The following is a 25,143-nucleotide window of genomic DNA, read 5'->3' as shown; positions in this document are numbered from 1 at the left end:
CTCCTTGAATATCAAATTGTTAGCATTGATTATTTACTGAGGGTCAAGTACAGTAAAACTTAGAGAGCTTTGCATAGAGGAGGGATATTTTGAAATATAGTATTTATAATCATACAGTTGTAAAATAATTCACAAACTGTGTAAAATGTTGCTCACAAGTTTCTATGGATCATTGTTATATCTGGACACTGGTCTTGCCTCTAACGTAGTTGTGACACATGCAAGAGTAACTTCCCTGGTTGCCCTGATCGTGACAGTGAGCGTGTACTGTCGGGGAGAGGCAGTCACGTATCTCCTGAGTGAGAGTCCTGAACGGTGACATGTCACTGTGTTGGGCTGCTGTTTCAGTAGTATCAAACAAGGGGATGGCCAGTCTTCAAATCATGTGCCAACATGCGTTTGGGTACTTCCGGTGTCCGATGTACGATGATGGGGTAATATACTCTCACCAAACTCCTGTCGTGTGAACCAGCAGAATATCTGACCTGTAACTTTGGATTCAGAATAGATTTTGTCCATTCGCACTTTTCTTAATTTGGCTTAGTATGTTTGGTGCCACTATAATCATTTAAGGATTACCAAATCCCTCCTTGAATATCAAATTGTTAGCATTGATTTTTTACTGAGGGTCAAGTACAGTAAAACTTAGAGCTTTGCTCAGAGGAGTGATATTTTGAAAGAATTAATTTACAACTGTATGATTATAAATACTATCACTACCGGTATGTAAAGTTTGAGGATTTACTCTAACTTCCTACATTAGGACAGTCTTGTTATGCTCTCATTCACTCACTCATCTCTCTGGCTCTCGCTCTCTGGCTCCTACTCTATCAGCTGACAGTGGGCGATTTCGCCACGGCCTCCCTCAGCCAATCATATATTTCCTGTCAAACTTTAAAGACCTGTTCTCTTCTGTGCAGTCAGCTGTCATTTCAGTAGAAACCGATGTGACCCTCCTCCCCATTCATCATCACATCGGTGCTCAAGGTTTCTTCCACTGAGGGCAGTCCCACTCCACATGCCATCATCTAGATCTTCAGCCTGCCCCTACTGTCTTCAACAACTCCACAGAAGACACCTGGAAAGCTCTGAGGCAGGCCGCGGAAAAAACACTGGTCATAGCATCTGCACAGTCAGCATGCTGCGTCCGACGACAAAGCATGGCGCTGATGATAAGACAGGGGTACTCGAGGCCCGCGGGCTCCGGCCCGTGGGCTTTGAGTTTGACACCCCTGTCTTAAGAACTGCATTCTGGGAAGACTACGGAGTTACCCAGGTAGTAGCCCTGGCTTCTCGGAGCCAATGCTGACGGTGGGCGTTTGGACTATGGGGAAGACTCAGTCGTGCTCTTAAGCCCTGCATGGTGATAGGTGTCTCTTTGTGGGGCAAGCCAGCGCGGCCCGGAGGACTTGTTCCTCTGGAGCTTGAGTGGCTGCCGTCAGCAGAGTGTAAAGATGGTCGGCCAGTCTTCAATGCTACCAGGGGGCAGGAAGCCTGTGTGCCAGTCTGCCTCAGAGCTCACTTCAGGCTTCCGGTGTGTCCGATGTCGGCTGCTGTGGTAATATACTCTCACCAAACTCCTGTTGTGTGAACCAGCAGCATATCTGACCTGTAACTTTGGATTCAGAATAGATTTTGTCCGTTAGCACTTTTCGGAATTTGGCTTAGTATGTTTGATGCCACTATAATAATTTAAGGATTACCAAATCCCTCCTTGAATATCAAATTGTTAGCATTGATTATTTACTGAGGGTCAAGTACAGTAAAACTTAGAGAGCTTTGCATAGAGGAGGGATATTTTGAAATATAGTATTTATAATCATACAGTTGTAAAATAATTCACAAACTGTGTAAAATGTTGCTCACAAGTTTCTATGGATCATTGTTATATCTGGACACTGGTCTTGCCTCTAACGTAGTTGTGACACATGCAAGAGTAACTTCCCTGGTTGCCCTGATCGTGACAGTGAGCGTGTACTGTCGGGGAGAGGCAGTCACGTATCTCCTGAGTGAGAGTCCTGAACGGTGACATGTCACTGTGTTGGGCTGCTGTTTCAGTAGTATCAAACAAGGGGATGGCCAGTCTTCAAATCATGTGCCAACATGCGTTTGGGTACTTCCGGTGTCCGATGTACGATGATGGGGTAATATACTCTCACCAAACTCCTGTCGTGTGAACCAGCAGCATATCTGACCTGTAACTTTGGATTCAGAATAGATTTTGTCCATTCGCACTTTTCTTAATTTGGCTTAGTATGTTTGGTGCCACTATAATCATTTAAGGATTACCAAATCCCTCCTTGAATATCAAATTGTTAGCATTGATTTTTTTACTGAGGGTCAAGTACAGTAAAACTTAGAGCTTTGCTCAGAGGAGTGATATTTTGAAAGAATTAATTTACAACTGTATGATTATAAATACTATCACTACCGGTATGTAAAGTTTGAGGATTTACTCTAACTTCCTACATTAGGACAGTCTTGTTATGCTCTCATTCACTCACTCATCTCTCTGGCTCTCGCTCTCTGGCTCCTACTCTATCAGCTGACAGTGGGCGATTTCGCCACGGCCTCCCTCAGCCAATCATATATTTCCTGTCAAACTTTAAAGACCTGTTCTCTTCTGTGCAGTCAGCTGTCATTTCAGTAGAAACCGATGTGACCCTCCTCCCCATTCATCATCACATCGGTGCTCAAGGTTTCTTCCACTGAGGGCAGTCCCACTCCACATGCCATCATCTAGATCTTCAGCCTGCCCCTACTGTCTTCAACAACTCCACAGAAGACACCTGGAAAGCTCTGAGGCAGGCCGCGGAAAAACCACTGGTCATAGCATCTGCACAGTCAGCATGCTGCGTCCGACGACAAAGCATGGCGCTGATGATAAGACAGGGGTACTCGAGGCCCGCGGGCTCCGGCCCGTGGGCTTTGAGTTTGACACCCCTGTCTTAAGAACTGCATTCTGGGAAGACTACGGAGTTACCCAGGTAGTAGCCCTGGCTTCTCGGAGCCAATGCTGACGGTGGGCGTTTGGACTATGGGGAAGACTCAGTCGTGCTCTTAAGCCCTGCATGGTGATAGGTGTCTCTTTGTGGGGCAAGCCAGCGCGGCCCGGAGGACTTGTTCCTCTGGAGCTTGAGTGGCTGCCGTCAGCAGAGTGTAAAGATGGTCGGCCAGTCTTCAATGCTACCAGGGGGCAGGAAGCCTGTGTGCCAGTCTGCCTCAGAGCTCACTTCAGGCTTCCGGTGTGTCCGATGTCGGCTGCTGTGGTAATATACTCTCACCAAACTCCTGTTGTGTGAACCAGCAGCATATCTGACCTGTAACTTTGGATTCAGAATAGATTTTGTCCGTTAGCACTTTTCGGAATTTGGCTTAGTATGTTTGATGCCACTATAATAATTTAAGGATTACCAAATCCCTCCTTGAATATCAAATTGTTAGCATTGATTATTTACTGAGGGTCAAGTACAGTAAAACTTAGAGAGCTTTGCATAGAGGAGGGATATTTTGAAATATAGTATTTATAATCATACAGTTGTAAAATAATTCACAAACTGTGTAAAATGTTGCTCACAAGTTTCTATGGATCATTGTTATATCTGGACACTGGTCTTGCCTCTAACGTAGTTGTGACACATGCAAGAGTAACTTCCCTGGTTGCCCTGATCGTGACAGTGAGCGTGTACTGTCGGGGAGAGGCAGTCACGTATCTCCTGAGTGAGAGTCCTGAACGGTGACATGTCACTGTGTTGGGCTGCTGTTTCAGTAGTATCAAACAAGGGGATGGCCAGTCTTCAAATCATGTGCCAACATGCGTTTGGGTACTTCCGGTGTCCGATGTACGATGATGGGGTAATATACTCTCACCAAACTCCTGTCGTGTGAACCAGCAGAATATCTGACCTGTAACTTTGGATTCAGAATAGATTTTGTCCATTCGCACTTTTCTTAATTTGGCTTAGTATGTTTGGTGCCACTATAATCATTTAAGGATTACCAAATCCCTCCTTGAATATCAAATTGTTAGCATTGATTTTTTTACTGAGGGTCAAGTACAGTAAAACTTAGAGCTTTGCTCAGAGGAGTGATATTTTGAAAGAATTAATTTACAACTGTATGATTATAAATACTATCACTACCGGTATGTAAAGTTTGAGGATTTACTCTAACTTCCTACATTAGGACAGTCTTGTTATGCTCTCATTCACTCACTCATCTCTCTGGCTCTCGCTCTCTGGCTCCTACTCTATCAGCTGACAGTGGGCGATTTCGCCACGGCCTCCCTCAGCCAATCATATATTTCCTGTCAAACTTTAAAGACCTGTTCTCTTCTGTGCAGTCAGCTGTCATTTCAGTAGAAACCGATGTGACCCTCCTCCCCATTCATCATCACATCGGTGCTCAAGGTTTCTTCCACTGAGGGCAGTCCCACTCCACATGCCATCATCTAGATCTTCAGCCTGCCCCTACTGTCTTCAACAACTCCACAGAAGACACCTGGAAAGCTCTGAGGCAGGCCGCGGAAAAACCACTGGTCATAGCATCTGCACAGTCAGCATGCTGCGTCCGACGACAAAGCATGGCGCTGATGATAAGACAGGGGTACTCGAGGCCCGCGGGCTCCGGCCCGTGGGCTTTGAGTTTGACACCCCTGTCTTAAGAACTGCATTCTGGGAAGACTACGGAGTTACCCAGGTAGTAGCCCTGGCTTCTCGGAGCCAATGCTGACGGTGGGCGTTTGGACTATGGGGAAGACTCAGTCGTGCTCTTAAGCCCTGCATGGTGATAGGTGTCTCTTTGTGGGGCAAGCCAGCGCGGCCCGGAGGACTTGTTCCTCTGGAGCTTGAGTGGCTGCCGTCAGCAGAGTGTAAAGATGGTCGGCCAGTCTTCAATGCTACCAGGGGGCAGGAAGCCTGTGTGCCAGTCTGCCTCAGAGCTCACTTCAGGCTTCCGGTGTGTCCGATGTCGGCTGCTGTGGTAATATACTCTCACCAAACTCCTGTTGTGTGAACCAGCAGCATATCTGACCTGTAACTTTGGATTCAGAATAGATTTTGTCCGTTAGCACTTTTCGGAATTTGGCTTAGTATGTTTGATGCCACTATAATAATTTAAGGATTACCAAATCCCTCCTTGAATATCAAATTGTTAGCATTGATTATTTACTGAGGGTCAAGTACAGTAAAACTTAGAGAGCTTTGCATAGAGGAGGGATATTTTGAAATATAGTATTTATAATCATACAGTTGTAAAATAATTCACAAACTGTGTAAAATGTTGCTCACAAGTTTCTATGGATCATTGTTATATCTGGACACTGGTCTTGCCTCTAACGTAGTTGTGACACATGCAAGAGTAACTTCCCTGGTTGCCCTGATCGTGACAGTGAGCGTGTACTGTCGGGGAGAGGCAGTCACGTATCTCCTGAGTGAGAGTCCTGAACGGTGACATGTCACTGTGTTGGGCTGCTGTTTCAGTAGTATCAAACAAGGGGATGGCCAGTCTTCAAATCATGTGCCAACATGCGTTTGGGTACTTCCGGTGTCCGATGTACGATGATGGGGTAATATACTCTCACCAAACTCCTGTCGTGTGAACCAGCAGCATATCTGACCTGTAACTTTGGATTCAGAATAGATTTTGTCCATTCGCACTTTTCTTAATTTGGCTTAGTATGTTTGGTGCCACTATAATCATTTAAGGATTACCAAATCCCTCCTTGAATATCAAATTGTTAGCATTGCTTTTTTATTGAGGGTCAAGTACAGTAAAACTTAGAGCTTTGCTCAGAGGAGTGATATTTTGAAAGAATTAATTTACAACTGTATGATTATAAATACTATCACTACCGGTATGTAAAGTTTGAGGATTTACTCTAACTTCCTACATTAGGACAGTCTTGTTATGCTCTCATTCACTCACTCATCTCTCTGGCTCTCGCTCTCTGGCTCCTACTCTATCAGCTGACAGTGGGCGATTTCGCCACGGCCTCCCTCAGCCAATCATATATTTCCTGTCAAACTTTAAAGACCTGTTCTCTTCTGTGCAGTCAGCTGTCATTTCAGTAGAAACCGATGTGACCCTCCTCCCCATTCATCATCACATCGGTGCTCAAGGTTTCTTCCACTGAGGGCAGTCCCACTCCACATGCCATCATCTAGATCTTCAGCCTGCCCCTACTGTCTTCAACACCCCCACCAGTGTCGACTCTCCAAAATTTTAACTTTACTTTGCACAATTTAATAAATGTATTTGTTCACTGTAAATTAAGTTTCTCCTGATTTAATAACCTGTGTCTCGCTGTATAAGTCTTATCAATTAAATCCCGGTGGCTTCAGTTCTATTTATTATGTTGTTTGTGATGTATGTTATTTTATTTCAAACTAATTTGCAATCATAAGAAGCGTGGTCTTTGTTGGTGAAATGTTTCTCACATACAAAGAACAATTACTTGTCGTAAAAAACTCCAAATATATAGTAGAGTAAAATGTTTTTGGTGCGTTTTCTAGAAACTACAGGTCTGATGAGGAAAGTGGGAACAGGTGTGTAGGTGGGAGGGGATGTCATGTGACCAGGACTGGCGGGGCTGGGGAGTGAGCAGGGGCTGGAGAGAAGGACAGAGAGCCAGGACGGGCAAAACCACCAACCCACTAGAAAGTCTCTGACCTCCCTCAAACTTCTCAGACAGTTTAAGTCAGGGGTGCTGCCCCGTCATTTTATGTGGCCCGCGAATCCGCCAGAATTTCTTTTCTTTTTTTTATAAAAAAACTAAAAAAAATGAAAGTTAGATTTGATAATAAAAATATTCCCATAGTCGAAATTATGAGATAGAAAGTCGAAGTTATGAGATAGAAAGGCATAATGATGAGCTACTTAAGTCACAGAAGCAGCTCTTTGGCTGGTTACTACTTGGAAATATTATTGTGAGTATATTGATGACTACTTTAAACGTGGCTTTACAACACATGAAACACTTCACGTGGGATTGTGCAAACGCACCCTTGAAAGGATTTTAAGCTTTGAACAAAGTTATTATAATTACTTGTGTTTGATATTTTCTTTAATAGTTTGATCTATGATAGAGTAATGTGGGTTTATTAACCCTAAATTAAAAGGATTTAAGTTATAATAACAGAAATGTGCTTGAATATAGTTTTACATTTATATAACTGCATGTACAATATTTTAACATTTGAATCAATCAAATGCAGAGACAGTTATTTACCAATATGTTAGGAGTAGTTACATTTACACAGTCTTACATTTACAACCGGCCCTTTGAGGGCGACCGTGATGCTGATGTGGCCCGGAGTGAAGATGAGTTTGACACCCCTGGTCTAAGAGGTACTTTGTCAGCATCGGTCTTCTTAGGCCTTTCCGTGCTTTAAATGGAATGCTAGCACATGCTAGCATAGCATTATGTAGCATGTCAAATAACATGGCAGAAGGAAAATATGGTACACTATACAGTGACCAGGGAGTCATTTTGTCTAAAGTGTTGCATAAGGGACCTGTTGTTGGCGCTACATAAAAATCATTAGGATTTATCCTCTTAGTATCGTTGCATCTGTTTTCATGCACATCTATACAAGTTGAATGATTTGATTGTTGTGACAATACTATTGTTCAAACAATAGAATTGAGCCCTCATATAGTTGTGTGGGGGGCCTTACTGCAAGGTAACTACAGGATAGAGAAAGACATATAATTGCAATCCTACATCTGTTTGTTTCAGGGTACACTTTTACTATCCCTCCCTCCCTTTTTCCTCTCCTCTTTCCTGTGCTGTCTCTCTCCCAGGGGTCAAGGACCTTAAATCACATCCTAACAGAGGGAGGGAAGTTCCCAAGGTTCTACACACACAGACATACACTCACACACACACACACAGTTCATAGGCATCGTTACATACACATCCTGAATGTCCCCCTAAAGCACTGTCCTTGGGTTGAGGCAGAGTGATACTGACAATACAGAGGGAAGTGCACAGCGAGAGAGAGAAGGAAAAATGAGTGAAGAAGAGGGAGGGAGCTAAAGATAGATTTCTCTCAGAGGAGATCAATCTGCTCTTTGACTCTTTAGCTTTCTGTCATTTCCACAAAAAAAAGGAAAAGCTCGAAGGGGAAAAATACAAAGGACAGTACGGCAAAAGTAATCTCAGACAATCAAAAAAAACATGAATGAAGATAAAGTTTTAGCTTCTAAAAACAGATGCAACGATACTAGCTGTTCCTAAAATAGTGAGGAAGGCTTCTTAGAGGGCCTGTATTTCTAGATTCCCCTGATTTAAATGTATCCTCTTGTTCTAGTCAGAACCCTGTTTTGCGGTCCATTCCCATTTTCTGCTGTTTGATGTTAATACAAACTTCCTTCATAGTTCATAGAACCAATCAGCAGTTCAAGGGGCCTAATCCCCTCACTTTTAGTGTGAAACGCCTGCATAACGCATTAACAGCATGTTAAAAGATAATTTTAAGGTGAAGACCTTTCGCTATCATAACTTGACTGGACTTCATTCATTGATCATTGTTCTGCATCGTCTTCCGGTTTTTAAACGATTGGTCTCCAATGTGCTGATTCAACACAGTAATTCTGCTATAAATTCTATCAATATAGTTTTCTAATGAGGTACTGCAGTAGTGCTTTGCACTAAACTTCTGCATACGTGCAGTTAAATCACAATCCTTCTGCATTAGAAAGTCAGATATGTGTATAAATAACATATAAATGTGTACCGTTTTCTTTGCAGAGTCTGTTCAGTAGATTACAGTTTGTTACAGTTACATGTTGAGATGTTTTGAGTAAAACTAAATGTTTTAAAGAGTAAAGCTTTGTGTACCCAACACAAGGGCTCTGTTGGTCAACAAGGTTAATCTTGTTTGAGTAATTACAATCTCTCCTCTGTTCCTCCTTACAACCAAACTAAAAGAACAGCTCCTTTCAGCTCAGTTGGAGCATGAACCCATTCGATCAGCAGCATGTAGCAGACAGATTAACTGTGGATTCAAACAAAACTCCATTGTTCTCAATGAGCCACTGCAAGCACACTCAGACTGAATGATACTGAAGGGGAAACATTGACATTTAATCATATTTTGGTCCAAAAAAGTCATGTTTTCTTTTTTCTTTTTCTCAAAATGAGACTAAGAGGGATGAGTTACACCACGTGGTACCAGTGACCTCCGTTAAACCTACATCCATATTGTTTAGCCACCTTTGCCAGGCAAAATAATCCAATCTGACACATTATATACTTCATGACCTGTTCAGAAAATACATACAGAGGTCATGGTCGGATTAAACGGTCAGGTGACCTCTGAAGTTTCACAGCTTTCAGTAGCAGCTCAATTTTCAACAGTCATACCATGTAAAAATGAATGACATAAACTTGCCAAAAATACAGATTCTAGTAGAAATAATATATACATCTCCATCAAAGGCCCGGTCTGTACGCCAAGCTCACATGACTGCTACTGCAATCCTATTTGAGCGGCAGAGAATGAAAGGACACGCACACCGTGGAGAACAGGTATCATGTTTCAAATCTTTTATGATAAATCAGCGATTGGTCTAAAGTCTGGTTACACAGAAAGAAGAGAAAACATTTTTAGATTTTCTTAATTATTGATTGACATAAAAAAGTAAACAATTCAAGAATATAACTAAATAACTAAATATAAAGCAAAACTATCATAGTAACTTTGGACTGCATTAAGTTAAAGGAAAGTTATCTAATGATACTAAAGTTGAGCTTTAAAAAAATATATATGTATATATATATATAAAATATGTCACTGCCGCATGACCAGCACCTGAAGTTTGGTGTATGTTCACCACACCACTAAAGTTGACCTCCAGTAATCTGATGATCTGACCAAAGATGACAAAGTTGGGATCAGAATATTCTGACTTCACCAAAACCTTTCATTGTAATCCTAGAAATACAACTAGAGACGAACCAGAAGGTTTCATCATCTAATATAAATGCATGTCTTTAACTCACCAGTGCTCCCCCTCCTCCAAGTCCTCCAAAGTACCAGACATAGTTGGCCAGACGGTCCTGCTGGATGTAGGTGATCTCTCCCATGGGAAACAGCAGCAGCAGGTTGGCCAGGATGCAGCAGAGGGCCAGAGGCAGCAGGGCCAGACCCAGAGACCTGGCGAAACCCACCGAACAACACATCGCTCACCCGAAAAGTACACTCTCAACCGCAGGGAGGAGAGAACTGGAATGGGCCGAGGAGAGCAAGAGAAAGAGAGAAAGAGGGGAGGGAAGGGTCGGACCAGCTGGGGAGCAAGGAAACAAAAACAAGTGACGAGAGCCTGCTGTGTGTGTGTGAGAGTGTGTGTGTGTGTCCAACATATTCTCCTTCCTTACAGAGGGAGTTCTGCCATGAAACAACGTGCTCCAGGAAACACACTCACAGGAAGGGGGCTGACCAATGGTTGCACAGAGCTCAGCCAAAGATATGAGAAATCCCTCAAGTGTGTGTGTTGTTTGTGTGCGTGTGTTTCCCACAGCCTCTTAGCCAGCCAGGCCTCACAAAATACATTTCCTTCAGAATGACTGAGTCAATACAGCAGTGAGGTTTTTTTCACTAAACCCCTATTTGTACAGTAAATATACCCTATGAAGTATGAATACTATATATTTACAAGGGCTCACATTATAGATTGTTGATCATTTTGTCAATACGATTTTTCACCACTTGTCAGAGCCACGGGTGAATGTGTTTGTTTCATCCGACAGTCCCAAGACCAAATGTTAAGTCGTGATGTGAAAGAAGACAAAAGAATCTTGTTTTATGTTAATCTTGATAGATGACTTCAATGACTGATCAACTATAAAAAGGGCACATTTTCTGGTGATAAACTAATGGACTGATTGACTTGATTGCGATACTCTATTACAATTGAAAGTCCTGAATTCAAAATGTTACTGAAAGTACAGAAGTATTAGCAACAAAATGAACGTCAAAGTATCAAAAGTATTTGTTATACAGCAAAATGGAATGTTATATTACTGGATCATTATTAATGATGTCGAGTTGGAGCTCATTTTAATAGTTCAATCCGTCACAATGCATCATATTGTATAAACGGATTATATGTTTTGCATTTTTACAGTAAACCAAAATAGCTGTCAGATAAATGTAGTGGAGCAAAAAGGACAATATGTCTTCTCTGAACTGTAGTGGAGTATAAAAGGTAGCAGAACATTTAAAAACGAATGTAAAGAAAAGTAAAGGCACTTTCCAACACTTGCGAAAACTTTGTTGACATATAAATAAGACGGTGATAAACCTAAACATATTTTCAAGTGTATGGAATCTAGATAAAAGGATATAGACAAAAAGATTCAAGATATTTTTCTCAATCCCCAACATTTCATTTTAAAACACTATAGAAGATGAAACATGAAAAAATGGTAAAGTAGAGGTTTTTACATGTCCAATCCAAAATGTCTCACGGGTGTTCCCATATTCTTGATAGTGCCCACAGGCAAAGGCTGCCTTTTTCTAGGTCCGAATGATAAAACAGCTCAGCAGGTCTATGTGGGGCAACAGGGCACAGCATGACTCTTAATAGTGTCAGAAAGCCACAACGACTGTGTATGTGTACTAATGTTTCAGGGGCCCAGCATGTTGTGTACTTTGAGTGTTTCAGGGGCCCAGCATGTTGTGTACTTTGAGTGTTTCAGGGGCCCAGCATGTTGTGTACTTTGAGTGTTTCAGGGGCCCAGCATGTTGTGTACTTTGAGTGTTTCAGGGGCCCAGCATGTTGTGTACTTTGAGTGTTTCAGGGGCCCAGCATGTTGTGTACTTTGAGTGTTTCAGGGGCCCAGCATGTTGTGAGCTACTTTATAATCCAGCTGGAATGCAAAACATCCAGATAAACTGTGCCCAAAGCTGTAACTGGCCACTAACGACCTGCTTTAACAAGCTGTTTCAACCAGTGTTAATTAGGAGAGATTATGTAAAGCGGAGGGTGTTTGGGTGACAGAACACATGAGTTGCTATAGGAGTGAACATTTGGTACCAGGTGCTGTTGGTAGCTCTAAAGAGATCAACAATGAAACAAAGTTCAACATCATGTTTCTACATCAAGAGGTTTGTGTTGAAGTGGAATCATGCTCGGGCTGTCTACTCCAGGGTGCAAGCTGTTTGCAAGCTGTTCACCGACTCACTTATATTTTTAACATCCTTTTTCACACAACCCAAGCCACTGCATATACTGTAATTGAATTTATCCGTCTGTCTGTCTCTGTTTTTATCCAGTCTGTGTGGTATGTTGAGGGGCAACAGGGCGTTTCCCCGACAGCTGGAGTTCAGTAAAGGATAAAGCTCATACACATACACAAAGGCAAAATACCAACTCCATCTGGCCTGCTTGAAAACATGCACATGCCATGAACCAGATCATGATCATATGTCCTGAGAGTTGTGACAGTGGAAAAGGCCAGAAAAATAATTGACTCAGCAAATGTCATGGTAATCTGCATGAGAGTCTGTGATATATCTTTTAGTTTGAAAGTGTCCAAAATAGCAATGGTTTGTCCTTGATGGCATTGTGCCCATTAGACCCTGATTTTTGTCGGTGGTGCAGGAGAAAAGGTCAGAGAGTAATAAGCAAATGATGTTAAATATTCACACTGGGATTATACAGAGCAAACAAATAATATCAGACCAATAGTTGTTCTTATGTTTTGTACAAAGTGTACAATTTTACATTACAGTCGACTTTAGAAATAATCTTTTTGAGACCCTAAATATCCACACGCAGGTTTTTTGTGAGAGATCTTGCTCTTGACCAAAGTGTTGGACGTACCAATTGATCATATGATCAATATCTCCATGAGGACCTGTTAGATACACACACACATCTATCTTATCTAGGTGCTGAATTTAAAAAAACTGGAACTGAATTGTAATTCCCGCATGACTCCCAGCTGTATTAACTACTCCTGGTAAAACATTGTACTTTTCTTATAAGACATATTGGACCAAATTCAGCTCTTCATCGGGTACAGAAAATATTCATTTATTTGTCATTTGTAAAAATGCATAAAATCGTAAAAATTTCCTTTTGTATGTAATGTCACACAAAACAGCGTACTAGCTTATAAATGTGGCTTGAATATAAGAGGATGTGGGGAGACATGTGACGAAAAAGACACTTTATAAAGGTTTAATGTGTTGTGTTCTGATGCTGTGCTACGATTGTGTCGATTACCTGAGTTGTTGTCAAGTTATTACGTGGTGTTAGATCCTGGGGTACTTCTGGCCCGATACGGGGCTACTTACTGACTCAGCTCTCTATTAAAAGATTGTCGAGCTGGTGTTCTTGCGAGGGAACTCGCCTGGCTCCGCTAACTGCCGTTACTCCCGACGTCTACCCTGCTTCCTCCGGTCTGAGCGCACTCGGCCGAGAGACCAGTCCTGGCCCCGGGCGCTCCCACCAGTCGCGTCGGTTATGGCAGCTTCCCTCTTATGGATCCGTGCTCTTGGTAAATGCCAGGTTAGGTTTTAACGGCTAGGATTACTTCTTTCTAAAACCGTAAGGGGTTGTTAAGTGGATTCGGTCTCTAGGATAACCTTTCAGAACTCAGTTGTTAGACATACAATGGCTTTAACTTTTTACTGCCACGAGGAACTTTTTACTACTTGAGCAAATGAATGCACTTGAGAAATTTACTTTAAATGCAGATTAGATATTTATTGCAGGTTATATTTTAGTTAGTTTGCAAGGGTTAAAGCTACAGCTCACATAAAATGTCACTACACTTGATTCGTTACGTTAATTTTCTTCTCTGATTATACTCATTCGTTTTAGTTGCCGAGATGGCTCGGTTGGAGCTGGATGTTCAATGGTGCGATGAAAAGGTTCTTTTGGAGTTGTTAGGAGCGAAGGTCTGGCCAGACCCTCGGTCCTCCTGCTCTGCAGCAGAGTCCGTTCAACAGTCCTCAAAACTCAGTACAAAGTCTTTCTCGGGCTGCTGCGTCTTCTCCGTTGTCCAGTTGTTAAGAGTCGAGCAGTGGGGAGAGGAAAACCTCCGTCTTTAAATCTTATTGTCCACGAACAGTGGTCTTCTTTCCGTGAACAGAGACAAAGTCCTCAATACATCAGTTGCGATCGTCCGTATCTCCTCATCGGTGCATTTGGACAGCACCCGTGTTGAAATCCCAGTTTGCCGTTTGCAAGTCACTTCTTTTATCCATCATTTGGGCTGTTAGCCCCCTCCTGTTCAATACATGATCTCATCCCCCCACCCTCTGGAAAGGGTGTTGGGTTCGAACATGTCCGGACATGTCCAGGCTTCATCCTGTATCATGCCTCTATGACTCATCTCTTGCGACAGTCTTTTCCTATTTTCTTCCAAGTCATCCTGACAAAACACTTTTATCGCAGCTCCGGTTACACAGGACATTTGTTAAACACTTATTACAATTGTTAAATCACTCTACTTAGTACACATTTGCTTATCAAAAGATTATTGATCTCATCCTTCATCATTATTGTGCTTTGTGTCTTTTCTTCTCAACCATCATTATTTCCCCATCCCTTGAAGCAAACACCCTGCTTACTTCCTCTTTCTCCGTACTTTCTACACTCAGACTGCACTATACTCAGATACACTTATTAGTATTATCAGGTTTACATTTGTTAAATCACTCTATGTATTAAACATTTGTTATGTAACGATCATACACTTTATCTTTCGATTACACTTTAACTATTGATTTCTGAGTATATGCTTTTTATATCCTGACCTTCCCCTGATCGTGTATGCATGTTTTCGAGGCAGCTCTGTTGGGCTCAACTCTTCTTGACAGTGGTAATAAAATTGGTTTCATAAAAGAAGCCAAAGAAAAAACGTTGGCGAGAACTGTGAATTATGTCACCGCCAAATATTCAAAGTAACTCTGTTCTACAGTTCATGCGTAGGAATTTATTTCAGAATACTTTGTGATCAATGTATTTGAATACGACATCTATAGGGAAGAAGAGAGGAGGTCACTTATGTCTAGTATCCCTGAGCACATCCATCTGCTCTGGGGTCTGATCCCGCCCACAGCACCCTGGATGGAAGATCAGCTTGATTGACAGATGGGTTCCACCAATCCCCCACTGTGATGATCTGTCCCCGCCCAAACTGTGACCTCATGTGGCCTGTGTGTTTGAGCAAAAAGATCAATGGGGAAAAACTTCTATGACTGAATGAATTCATGAAGAATTAAGCATTTTACAGACAGCAGCAGCTAACTCAGACCCAGAATGCTTCACCAGTTGTTTCAGTCATGGTCTTGTTTATGGCCATTAAATCAATATAACAATAATGAAACACATTACCTTTTCCTACATGTGGCACCTATTTGTAATAAAATACGTATCAATGAGACAAATGGAGCAAAAAAAAAAAACTTGACTTGAGTGCAAAAACTCTTACAACTAACCGCTTCGTTGACATCTTGCACAACGGCCTTTTATCCCCTGTTTTTGTTCGTTTTGTGTGTTTTATGATGAACGAATGAGAAACTGGTCTACTGTCTGGAACCGTAGCATACTTATCATGTAAAAAACAAAATACCACGCAGCCACTGCCAAGAGTAATTGTGTAAATAACAAAAGGTACCTGTGATTGGCCAGCTGACTTTGTGGCCCCGTCTCCTCAGCTCCTCAGCTACCTCCTGGCCGACCCCTTCCTCCAAATGAACCGACCACTGATCAGCTAGACACAGAATGTTTAATCACAGTACGATTATCATTCCAAAAAGTGCTTTACACAAGCATGGGACACACTGTTTTCTTTCACAAAATTCCCATAAATCTCATGTGAATTCAATAGAAAAACACCATCCTACTACCTACATTTGTAATGGCTGATAAATGGCTGGTGTTTAATCCCAGGATTAGAGAGGCAGACAGCTGGATTGTAATTAGAATGAGCTATAATTATGATATCACACTGTTCTCTATATGTGACAGTCTGCATGTGTGTGTGTGTGTGTTTTGAGAAGACATGACATACTTTTGTGGTCATACTGTACATAGACTCTTGGTGCGTCCAGAGCTTGTTGGGGATTCATCCCAAACTCCAACATATTCAACAACACCTAAACACAAGGGCAACGTCAGTCAGTAACTCATTAACACATTCATCTCATTAATCTCAAGACTGAACCATAATTAAAGCGAGGTGTGTTCAAGTCACTTAATGTAATGAAGTGACCCTAGCCTGCTGCACACAATGCTTTGTGTTTCCAATTTTTGATTTCTCAAATGCCGGATCTAGTCCGACTATTAAATAACATATTCCAACTTATTTGCAAATGGACAAATCAAAAGATAATGTTCACAAACAACAGAGACAACTGATTAATAACCGTGTAAGGGACATATCTTTAATACTTATTATACTTTATCTCAAAGCAAATTTTCTGCAATTAATTTTCCACCTCAGTCTACTCTTGATCGCAGCGTACCTGCACGTGTCCCTGTGGTTGCATAAATGCCCCCATCACTCCCAGTGCAGCAAGGAGTCGTGGTTTTTGTGACGTGGTTGCACAGTCAGTGAGAAGTGCAGGTATTATGGTGTGAAACGGCCGCTTCCCCCCAGCGACACAGTTAACGTGGTTACGATGCAGACAAAAGTTGGCACCGCGATTCTGTGAGCGGGAAAAAGGGATTTCATGAAAACACTATAATAATAAACTTCATAATAATCAACTTCATCAATGTCCTTTTTTAAGTTTTATTGTTTTAGAATGCCAGCAATCTGGAAATTAAGTTTATTCCATGTTACTAGTGCAATATGTCTTCATAGGTCTGGTCCATGATTTCTTTATTTCTATTCATCAAATCCCCTGATGTTGCCACTCAGTGTTACACCCCCTTGTCTACCTCACATGCACACAATGGCACACCCTCTTTCTGACCCCTCACACCTGTAGTGAGAATCCACAATCCTTAGGGACCAGCCCACTTCCAAAGCCCATATAGGTGCTGTTGACAAATGAGCAGGCGTTGCCCTGACTGTCAATCACACAGAAATAGACTGTGTCACTTCCTGCTGTCAGGCCAGGCTCCACTTCTTCCATGGCCCTACAAATAAACACACATCAGACATTGTGGTTGTTACTTTTTTTCATCTGCTGGCACCAGCAGCATGTTTTAGCATACACACAACTCTCTGCAATTCAGCAAATAAATGGAGTTTCCTCTATTCCTTTAAGTGTTTTCAATTGCTTAGCATGTTCATGCAGTTTCAACATGCACTGAAAGATAAATAATAAGACAATGTGCTACTACTTAATGATCATTTATTTTCACAAGGAATACAAATATAGTATTTTATCAAATATATCTGATAGGAAAATAAAGGTCCTAAGTAACTGTCAACCTTGCACATTGGAAGTGTCGGCTGTCGCTGCGATAATCTTTATAATTGTGTGCTTTCTCACTACCTGTTTTCTCAGCGTGTCAGTCCGAATGTTCTTATCAGAGCAACAAAAAACCAAACATATGACACCCTTGGTTCAAATATATATCGTCGGGTGTCGGCTGAGGAGTCTGATTGCTGGGTGCATGTAAACACAGGTTTAACAGTAACCAGGTAATTGCAGCGCATGTAAACATGATCTATAATTTCCTGCTTTCACTTGATTTCTCCCAGTTCCCTGTTTTATTATGTGAACATTATGACTGTGAAGACAATTATTTTCTTACTGTTTGTATTAATGAGAGACAATGGGTCTGATTCACATTCAATTCCGGGTCGGTTGAATCACAAAGGTTGAGTTAAGGTGATACTAAATAAAGTCCAAGTGTGAGGGGTGTACGTGCGGGATGCAGCCCTCTGCATGCAGTCTAATGCGTTATATGATACGAGTATATATGGTGACTCATAAGTACATATCAGCATATGTGAGACATAAATGGAATCAAGAAAAGCACTTCATCAGTTAAAGACACACCTTCAGAGTCAAACCAAGTCCAGCCAAGCCAGCCCATGTGTATGGAAAAGGCCTATTTCAAGCCCCTCCCGATGGGAGAAGCTGCACACCTCATGCAGGACATGAGCAGGGTCCAGTGTGGCTTGTGCACCGTCTACGTGCACGCCCAGGTATTTCAATCATGGTGCTTTTTTTATGGGTTGAATAGTGCGTGTGTACATGTTAAGAGATCGTTAAGAGATTATGAGCGGTATAAAAATAATTTTAAAGTCTGTTTGTCTTAGATCCGAGGTCAAAGTCTACAGTGCTGACCAATAAATATATATTGTTGCCAAAACATACACGCAAAACAGGAGACGGAGCAGTGTAGGAGGGGAGGAAGGACCGAGGCATGAAGGGATTAACATTTATGTCGGGTGAGGGGAAGTAAAAATATACGGCCCTATCTAAAGTCAACAGAGCACGACGGGTACACACTGGTACTAACGGACACACGCAGAAACACACACCTGTCCATGCGGATGCGCTGCGCTCGCTGGTGGCTGTAGCTCTTGTCCAGTAAGGTTTCGAGAGGGATGCTCACATGATCTGGGTCACCCAGGTAACGCAGAGCGTCTGTCACTGCCAAGCGCACAGCCTCCACCAGTACATGGATGTAGTCAGAGCTGTTATGGCCTGCAGCCCCACCCACACACACAGACACACACAACAGATTAGTGCAAATGAAATTCTATGATGACTTTTGGTTTTGAATTCCATTCACCTCCTTTGTAATGTTGTGGAGGCAGAGATTTAAGACGGGAATATCTAATCCCAGCCAAATAAAACCAAGATAATATGAATAATAATGTGAGTATGCTGAAGGTTTATTTTTTCTATGAAGTGAATTTTGACTCATCCACATCGCCAGACTGATATCTCTATGTGAGATTCTCTCATATGGAGTCCTAATGCATCTCTGCTACATCAGCATGCCAGTGAATACCTTTGAGAGGGAAGTTCTCCAGGATGTTGAGCAGCAGTAGGGCAGTCAACCCCTGACTGTTAGGAGGCGGCTCCCACAGACGCACACCCTGAACACACAATGGAGGTCATTCCCTCTGCTGACCATGTTTTCAAAAATACAGACAGATGCTCGCTGACCTCACCTTGTACTCTGTGCTGATGGGGGTGATGACCTCACTGTCATGGCTACTGAGATCATCCAGGGTCATGACTCCTCCATTTTGGTGGATAATTTCGACGATGGCTTGAGCCACTCTGCCCTGGTAGAAAGCCACTTTGCCACGCTCACCCAGCTCCTGTCGATACATCAGTCCACCAATCAATCAATCAGCCTATTCTGCCTGTCCATGTGCATGTTTTAAAACCACAGCACAAAACACAGCCATTCAAATATCATGTAATGCAACATGAAAGATATGTGGGTGACGTGTCCACTATTGTGAGTATCTCCAGGTCCAATCAATGTTAGCAAATGAACAGGATGGTGTGTGTGTGTGTCTCTGTGTGTGTGGGTGTGTGTGTCTCTGTGTGTGTGTGTGTGTGTGTGTGTGTGTGTGTGTGTGTGTGTAAATGAGTGATTTCTTTCTACAAAAATGTATCACACACAGTCATCGCTGAGGAATCGCCGTTATGATGCAATGGAAAACATCTGTCAATGGGGCTGAGGTCACTGCTATTGTTTTAACTGCCTCAGGAACGTGACTGTGTGTGGTTATGTGTGTGTGTGTGTGTGTGTGTGTGTGTGTGTGTGTGTGTGTGTGTGTGTGTGTGTGTGTGTGTGTGTGTGTGTGTGTGTGTGTGTGTGTGTGTGTGGACTTATAAAGGGCGTATTTGGCAGTGTTCCTGCATTATTGAATAAGTAAAGACTGATTGACCGTTTGATGCTGTAACACAGAAGAGCATTGAGCAGTGCATGCTTTAATGGTGACACACAAGCAGTCAAACACGTATAAATACACAAACTGTGAGATCCTACTGGTGACAAGTTTTTTTAATAGTGGGAAAAACGTGTCAAAACATCCATAGAAACCTTTCAAACCAGCATAAAAAACACTTCTGGATATTTGTTTGCCGTAGATATGAACGGCTAACAGTACAAGGTACAAACATAGTCATTGCTTTCTACTTTTTCCAGCATGAAAGCCTGCCAATATTTTATTAAACTTTAACTAAGATCTGCTGGAAACTACTTTTAAGTGCATTGAGCTATGAAGGATTCTGTTGATGGCCAGGTATACAGGCTGCCTCCATCCTCTCGTCGCAATTTGCCATGTCCTTCCTATTTTGACCAGCCCTGTATTCCTTCCTCCATCAACCTTGTTTCCCATCCATATTGAGTCCAACACGCTAATGGTTTCAGAGTTAATTATCCATGCTGCCCCTGGGTTCATTCAAGGTCTTCCTCTATAGAAGCCTAAGTCAAGTTTAGAAAAGAATAAAACCTCTGGGAAGACGAGGCAACAGCACACAAGTATTCTGTTTCCTTCTGTTCTAAATAACCAGAGTTCAGAAAAGAATGGCCCAGTGCTCCTCACATGACCTATTCACATGTATTGTGTGTTTGTTAGATTCAATGATTTACCTTCAGGGTCTGGGCCAGGTTTGGGTTTCTGAATACTTGTCCACATTTGGGGGCCTGACCATCGATCAGCAGGTCTCCACCTAGTTCCTTCCCATCATCTCTCAGAGCAGCCACCGATTTTGCCCAGTGGTGAGCCGTTACCTCTGCAACAGGATATCCCACCTCTGCAAGCTCCACCGCCCCGCTCAGCACCTCCTGCAAGGACAGCTAGGGAAACAGGGAAACAGGGAGAGGAAGCACGCCCTTAATACCTCACAGGAAACCTCGCTGAGCAGGAAGTGTGAGTCATTGTTTTGAGAAGAAATATTTGGAGACCAACTGGTTTGTAATTTCCTCTTTTTTTCAGGGTTTTCAGGCCGTGCAAATGAGGAAACCCTTCACGGTTACTTTATGATGTCCCAAAATTCCCTTAATGTTAACAATACTCACTTCCGTTCCATTAATAATATATTTCATTTCCTGAGACACATTTTGATAGCATAAAACAAACAGTTGTGAACGTGTTGCAGGTATCGTTACTTTATCGATGTGAATAAGCACAGCTGTTGTAATAGTAGTGAGTGAGAGTATCTAAAATTGAGAAAAAGTGAGTCGTACCTCTAATGTAAAACTGTTCTAGTGCGTACGCTGTATTCAGATCTGCAGATGACAGTTGTTGTGGATACACTGTTCTTGGGGATTTCCCCATCAATAAATGTCAAATGTTTGCAAAATGTGACTCAGAAAAGAAAGTTCTGTGTGATTTTGAGAGACTGGCACCAAAGCTGGAACTTTACAAATAATGTTTTTGACAACGAACAACTGTTCTCAAAATCCAATTATAGCTGCATTGACATGATCTACAATTCATCGTATGTTTTCTCCTTAAGCCCCACTTCCCAAAAAGCACAGTTTGCTCTAATTGGCTTGCGAGAAAAATGTGGCGCACTTTTACAAAGGCAGTTCTCAAGTCGTGGGGGGAGATACTCAGATGGAAGGTGGTATATTCTATTCAAAATTAGGTTGACCTGAGAGATAAGACAGTTCCAAGAGAACTGATTGTATATTTGTGAAGTGCAGTGTGACTGCTCTCATCTGCCAGGAGTACAATTTAAAGCAGACGAGTCTTCAGCTTTCAAGTGATTATTGCTGAAGTATATTGTTTACAAGGGAGTTTTTGTCTGTTGAGTTCAAGTCCCAACCCCCCAGGAGAGAAAAAAACAGATCAGTGGCTCCAATTAATTCAAGTTTAGGAGCCATATTTCAAAAGCTTGCCCACATTTTATTAGACCTGTAAAACACACCTACTTACCTACCTACCTAACCATAAAAGGCTCAGTAACTCCTGTTTGACCAAAAAAGGGAATATCCATAGAGCCAGTTTGATCACTCCTAGTTTGTATCTTCTTGACCCACCTTCAACACCACTGTTGACACAAGAGTGAAAAGTCCTACTTCCAAGTGTGTTTGTTGGTGGTGTTCCATTAAGGCTCCCTTTGCAGTGTTTACATGTAGGTTGTTTACGTCATGTGAATGATTATGTTCGATGGGCTTTTGGCTACCTGGGTGTTGCATAAAACACAGCACACACAGAATACACAAACACACCAAACCTTTTGACTGCCAAACAGCTGCACGGTATCGCACCAACATGCAGGTGCCCCTGGTACTGTGACATTCAAGGCATCAGCAGGTGAGGGAGGTGCCTCCGCAGTGTAACCACGTCCTTCCAGGAAGTCCAGGGTCTGAGCTCTGGGCGAACGACCACTGAGGACACAGAGGGAGGCTCAGTTAATCATTCTGTATTATGAAGACAACAACGGCAGCGAAAGAAGAGTTCCCACCTGCCGTTGATTCCTCTGATCTCTCCAGTGTTTCCGTTGTAGAACAAGCAGAAGGCGTCTCCACCAGGACCGGTGCTGCACGGCTCTGTTACCACCAGCGCTGCTGCTATAGCAATCGCAGCATCTGCTGCATTACCGCCACGCTTCAAGATATCTGGACACAAACACACGACCATGCATGTTTCATACAACCCTAGACCCTAAAAGGTCCTTATCAGTGTATGGTTCAGGTACAATTTACTACCACTTTGAGTACCTCATATGTGGAGTAACTTTACATCTTACAAACACAACGTATCTTCTCAATTTCTCCACTTCAGATGTCCCACGTACCATGTTAGCTTTGTGAGCAGTACAAATAAAATGCCCTTCATCTTCATTGGTATCTCAAATCTCAGAGGCACTCTGACAGAAATAAACAAAAACATAGATGGATGGTTGCTAGTAATAGGAGATTTGTAGGTTCAGCAAGAGGTGAAATGATTAGACAATCAGTAGATTGTCTCAAGCTAAATTGTCAAAACGTTCTTCAGTTCCAGGATCTCCAGTATGAGGACTTGCTGCTTTAATTTCTCTTTTATGACGGTCTACTGAATATGAATTTTGTTGGAAAAAAAATCAGCAAAATGTCACTTTGGGCTCACAGAGATTGTTTCAGTTACCATATTATTTTATATTTTACAGACAAAATGAATCAAGAACATAATTGTTCTTGGACTTTGGCTAACATTAACTGCCTGCATGTCCATATGTGGAGCAAATTCTTGGTCGATTTTTCCCAAGTTTAAGTGAAAATTATGTTCTCTGTTCTTCGTTTCCTTCCTGATTTTATTAACTAGTTCTTATGTGGGAAAAACCGAAAAGTATTCAGGAGATTGTCACTTTGTTGCCTACTTTAGATCATCGTGGCGAATTGTTTTCCACTCACCGAGTCCTATACTGGTAGCTAGCGGCTGGCTGGATGCCACACAGCCGTGTAAACACACAACCGGTGATCGGCGAGAGGAGAAAGACAAGTCGCTATCCATCCCGCTTTAACTACCAGCGACTGTTGGCAGAAACACGGCAACACACAGGGACAATTAAACCGTACTGGACTGGTTACTGACAGGACTTTCAACTTCTAATCGGTTACTCGGGTATCAATTGAGTTTGGCTCGATAGGGACGGGGGCAGTACAGGGACGGTAGCAGAGAAACGGATGACCGATTACATCGATGGATGCTGAAACCTGTTGATTTTTTTGTACTTATAACTAATATTCACATTTTATCTTCAGGCCATTATTCAAGAGGAATCATGATGGAATAACAAGCTAGTTAGAGGCGTTAGAGGTTATATGTGTCATGTGTGGGGACCCACCAGACGCATCTAGCAGTTTTTCATCTATTTATCATTTGTTTTGCCTGTAAAACACTTACAACTATGAGGAATTTAAGTATTAAAAGCATTCTTAGTATGATTAATGGCACCCCTAATGGTGACTATAAAATGTCACAATATATTAAATGTCACAATATATTTGAGGACAATAAAGCGAGGACAAGCTGAGCATGCAGAGACACCGTCAACAGGAAGTGGTCAGACGAGGAGGACTGACCATCGGAGCAGAGGGCAGGCGGAGTCCGAAGGAGGCGGAGCCCGAAGCGAAGAGAGGGCTATTGGATTTCAGCCAATCACTGAAGCTGATACTGGACATTTGAACTTTCGGCCTGTTTCACAGAACAAAGAATTAGATCACTCGGAGCTAACCAGCTCGGCTGGTCTGTGCGGGGAATTTGTTTGGTCTCTGCTTCATGAAACATATTTCTATCATAGAGTAATTCAGTTTATAACTATCTTAGCTTCTGTTAATTATTAATTACTTTTTTGATTATAAACCGGATCCAGCTGATTTTTGCCACGTCTGCTGACGAAAGATATCAGCAGTGAGAGTGAGACGTGCGGCCTTCCATAGTTCTGGGGAGAGGTTCTGAACTCAACACAACCACAGTGATATGTTAGGAATAAACCAGGCCATAAGTATGTCAAACAAACACAACTACAAGTATTGATGCGTTTGCACTTAATGCCCATTTCCCCCCTAAAGCTAAAATCCAAGTTCTGAGAACAAGACTTCAATAATTAAGTTTAGGATGGAGAGCAGAAATTCTTAGGAAACGTATCTCAACTCCCATTTGCAAACTTGTATGTTCAGTTCAAGTTTAGGTTTGTCACTTCAATTTATGAAAAAAATAGGTGAAATTACATCTCCGATGATTTCTACAGGACAAGGGCACAATTGGACAAATTGTCAGCCAAAATATTAGAGCACCAAGAATAAGGAGAGAATAGAAGCTGTTGGTCACTCAGGTCTTATTAATGGGCTATCCTGCCACACAGTAAGGTTTTAAACAGTCAGCCTTTTTTGAATTTGCATGACATCAGAGCCCACTTTTTGAACTTTGTTTTTACTTTAAAAAAGTAAATAAAAAACATGATCATCACCAATTAAATCACTGAGACCTGAAAAAGTGAGACCAGAGGCCATGATCCTTTCGAATGTCATCAGCTAATAATCCAAAATCGTGAAAATGTCCACAGATTAATGACATGTGTTTGTCTTTTCACTGCACAATAGCAATTACAATTATAAAACTCTGAAAATAAATGATTTTATGAAAGAGTTATTTTTAATCAACGTTAATTCAAGTGTGCAGGATGCACAGGTGAATATATGACCTGATTAGTTAGTTACAGCTGTTAAAAAAAAGTGATTACCAGGTAGGTTTGTGGT

General features: G+C 42.0%; 2 protein-coding genes across 3 annotated transcripts in view; both read right to left on the bottom strand.

The window, feature by feature from the left end:
• The window catches only part of LOC306776498 (transmembrane 4 L6 family member 1-like), a 111,402-nt gene extending 101,204 nt beyond the window's left edge, over positions 1–10,198 (bottom strand). For both annotated transcript variants that reach the window (XM_079267209.1, XM_079267208.1), the window contains exon 1: positions 10,007–10,198. In XM_079267209.1, coding sequence (XP_079123335.1) covers positions 10,007–10,186 — 180 coding nt within the window. In that variant the 5' untranslated portion in view covers positions 10,187–10,198. The remainder of the gene's footprint in view (positions 1–10,006) is intronic.
• Positions 10,199–13,711: 3,513 nt separating this feature from the next.
• LOC306776262 (glutathione hydrolase-like YwrD proenzyme) lies at positions 13,712–23,492 on the bottom strand. Its single transcript, XM_079266896.1, has 12 exons — positions 23,296–23,492; positions 22,368–22,521; positions 22,137–22,290; positions 20,545–20,751; positions 19,106–19,258; positions 18,943–19,030; positions 18,467–18,632; positions 16,950–17,106; positions 16,488–16,670; positions 16,034–16,118; positions 15,638–15,733; positions 13,712–15,174 (listed from the first exon to the last, which is right to left on the bottom strand). The coding sequence occupies exons 1-12, from the start codon at positions 23,393–23,395 to the stop codon at positions 15,029–15,031; spliced, it is 1,689 nt and encodes a 562-aa protein (XP_079123022.1). The 5' UTR covers positions 23,396–23,492; the 3' UTR covers positions 13,712–15,028.
• Positions 23,493–25,143: the final 1,651 nt, after the last annotated feature.

This window comes from Melanostigma gelatinosum (genome assembly GCF_949748355.1).
Source record: "Melanostigma gelatinosum genome assembly, chromosome: 4".
Lineage (NCBI taxonomy): Eukaryota > Metazoa > Chordata > Actinopteri > Perciformes > Zoarcidae > Melanostigma > Melanostigma gelatinosum.
Note: the sequence above shows the minus strand (reverse complement) of the source record. Positions and strands in the feature narration are given on the sequence as shown.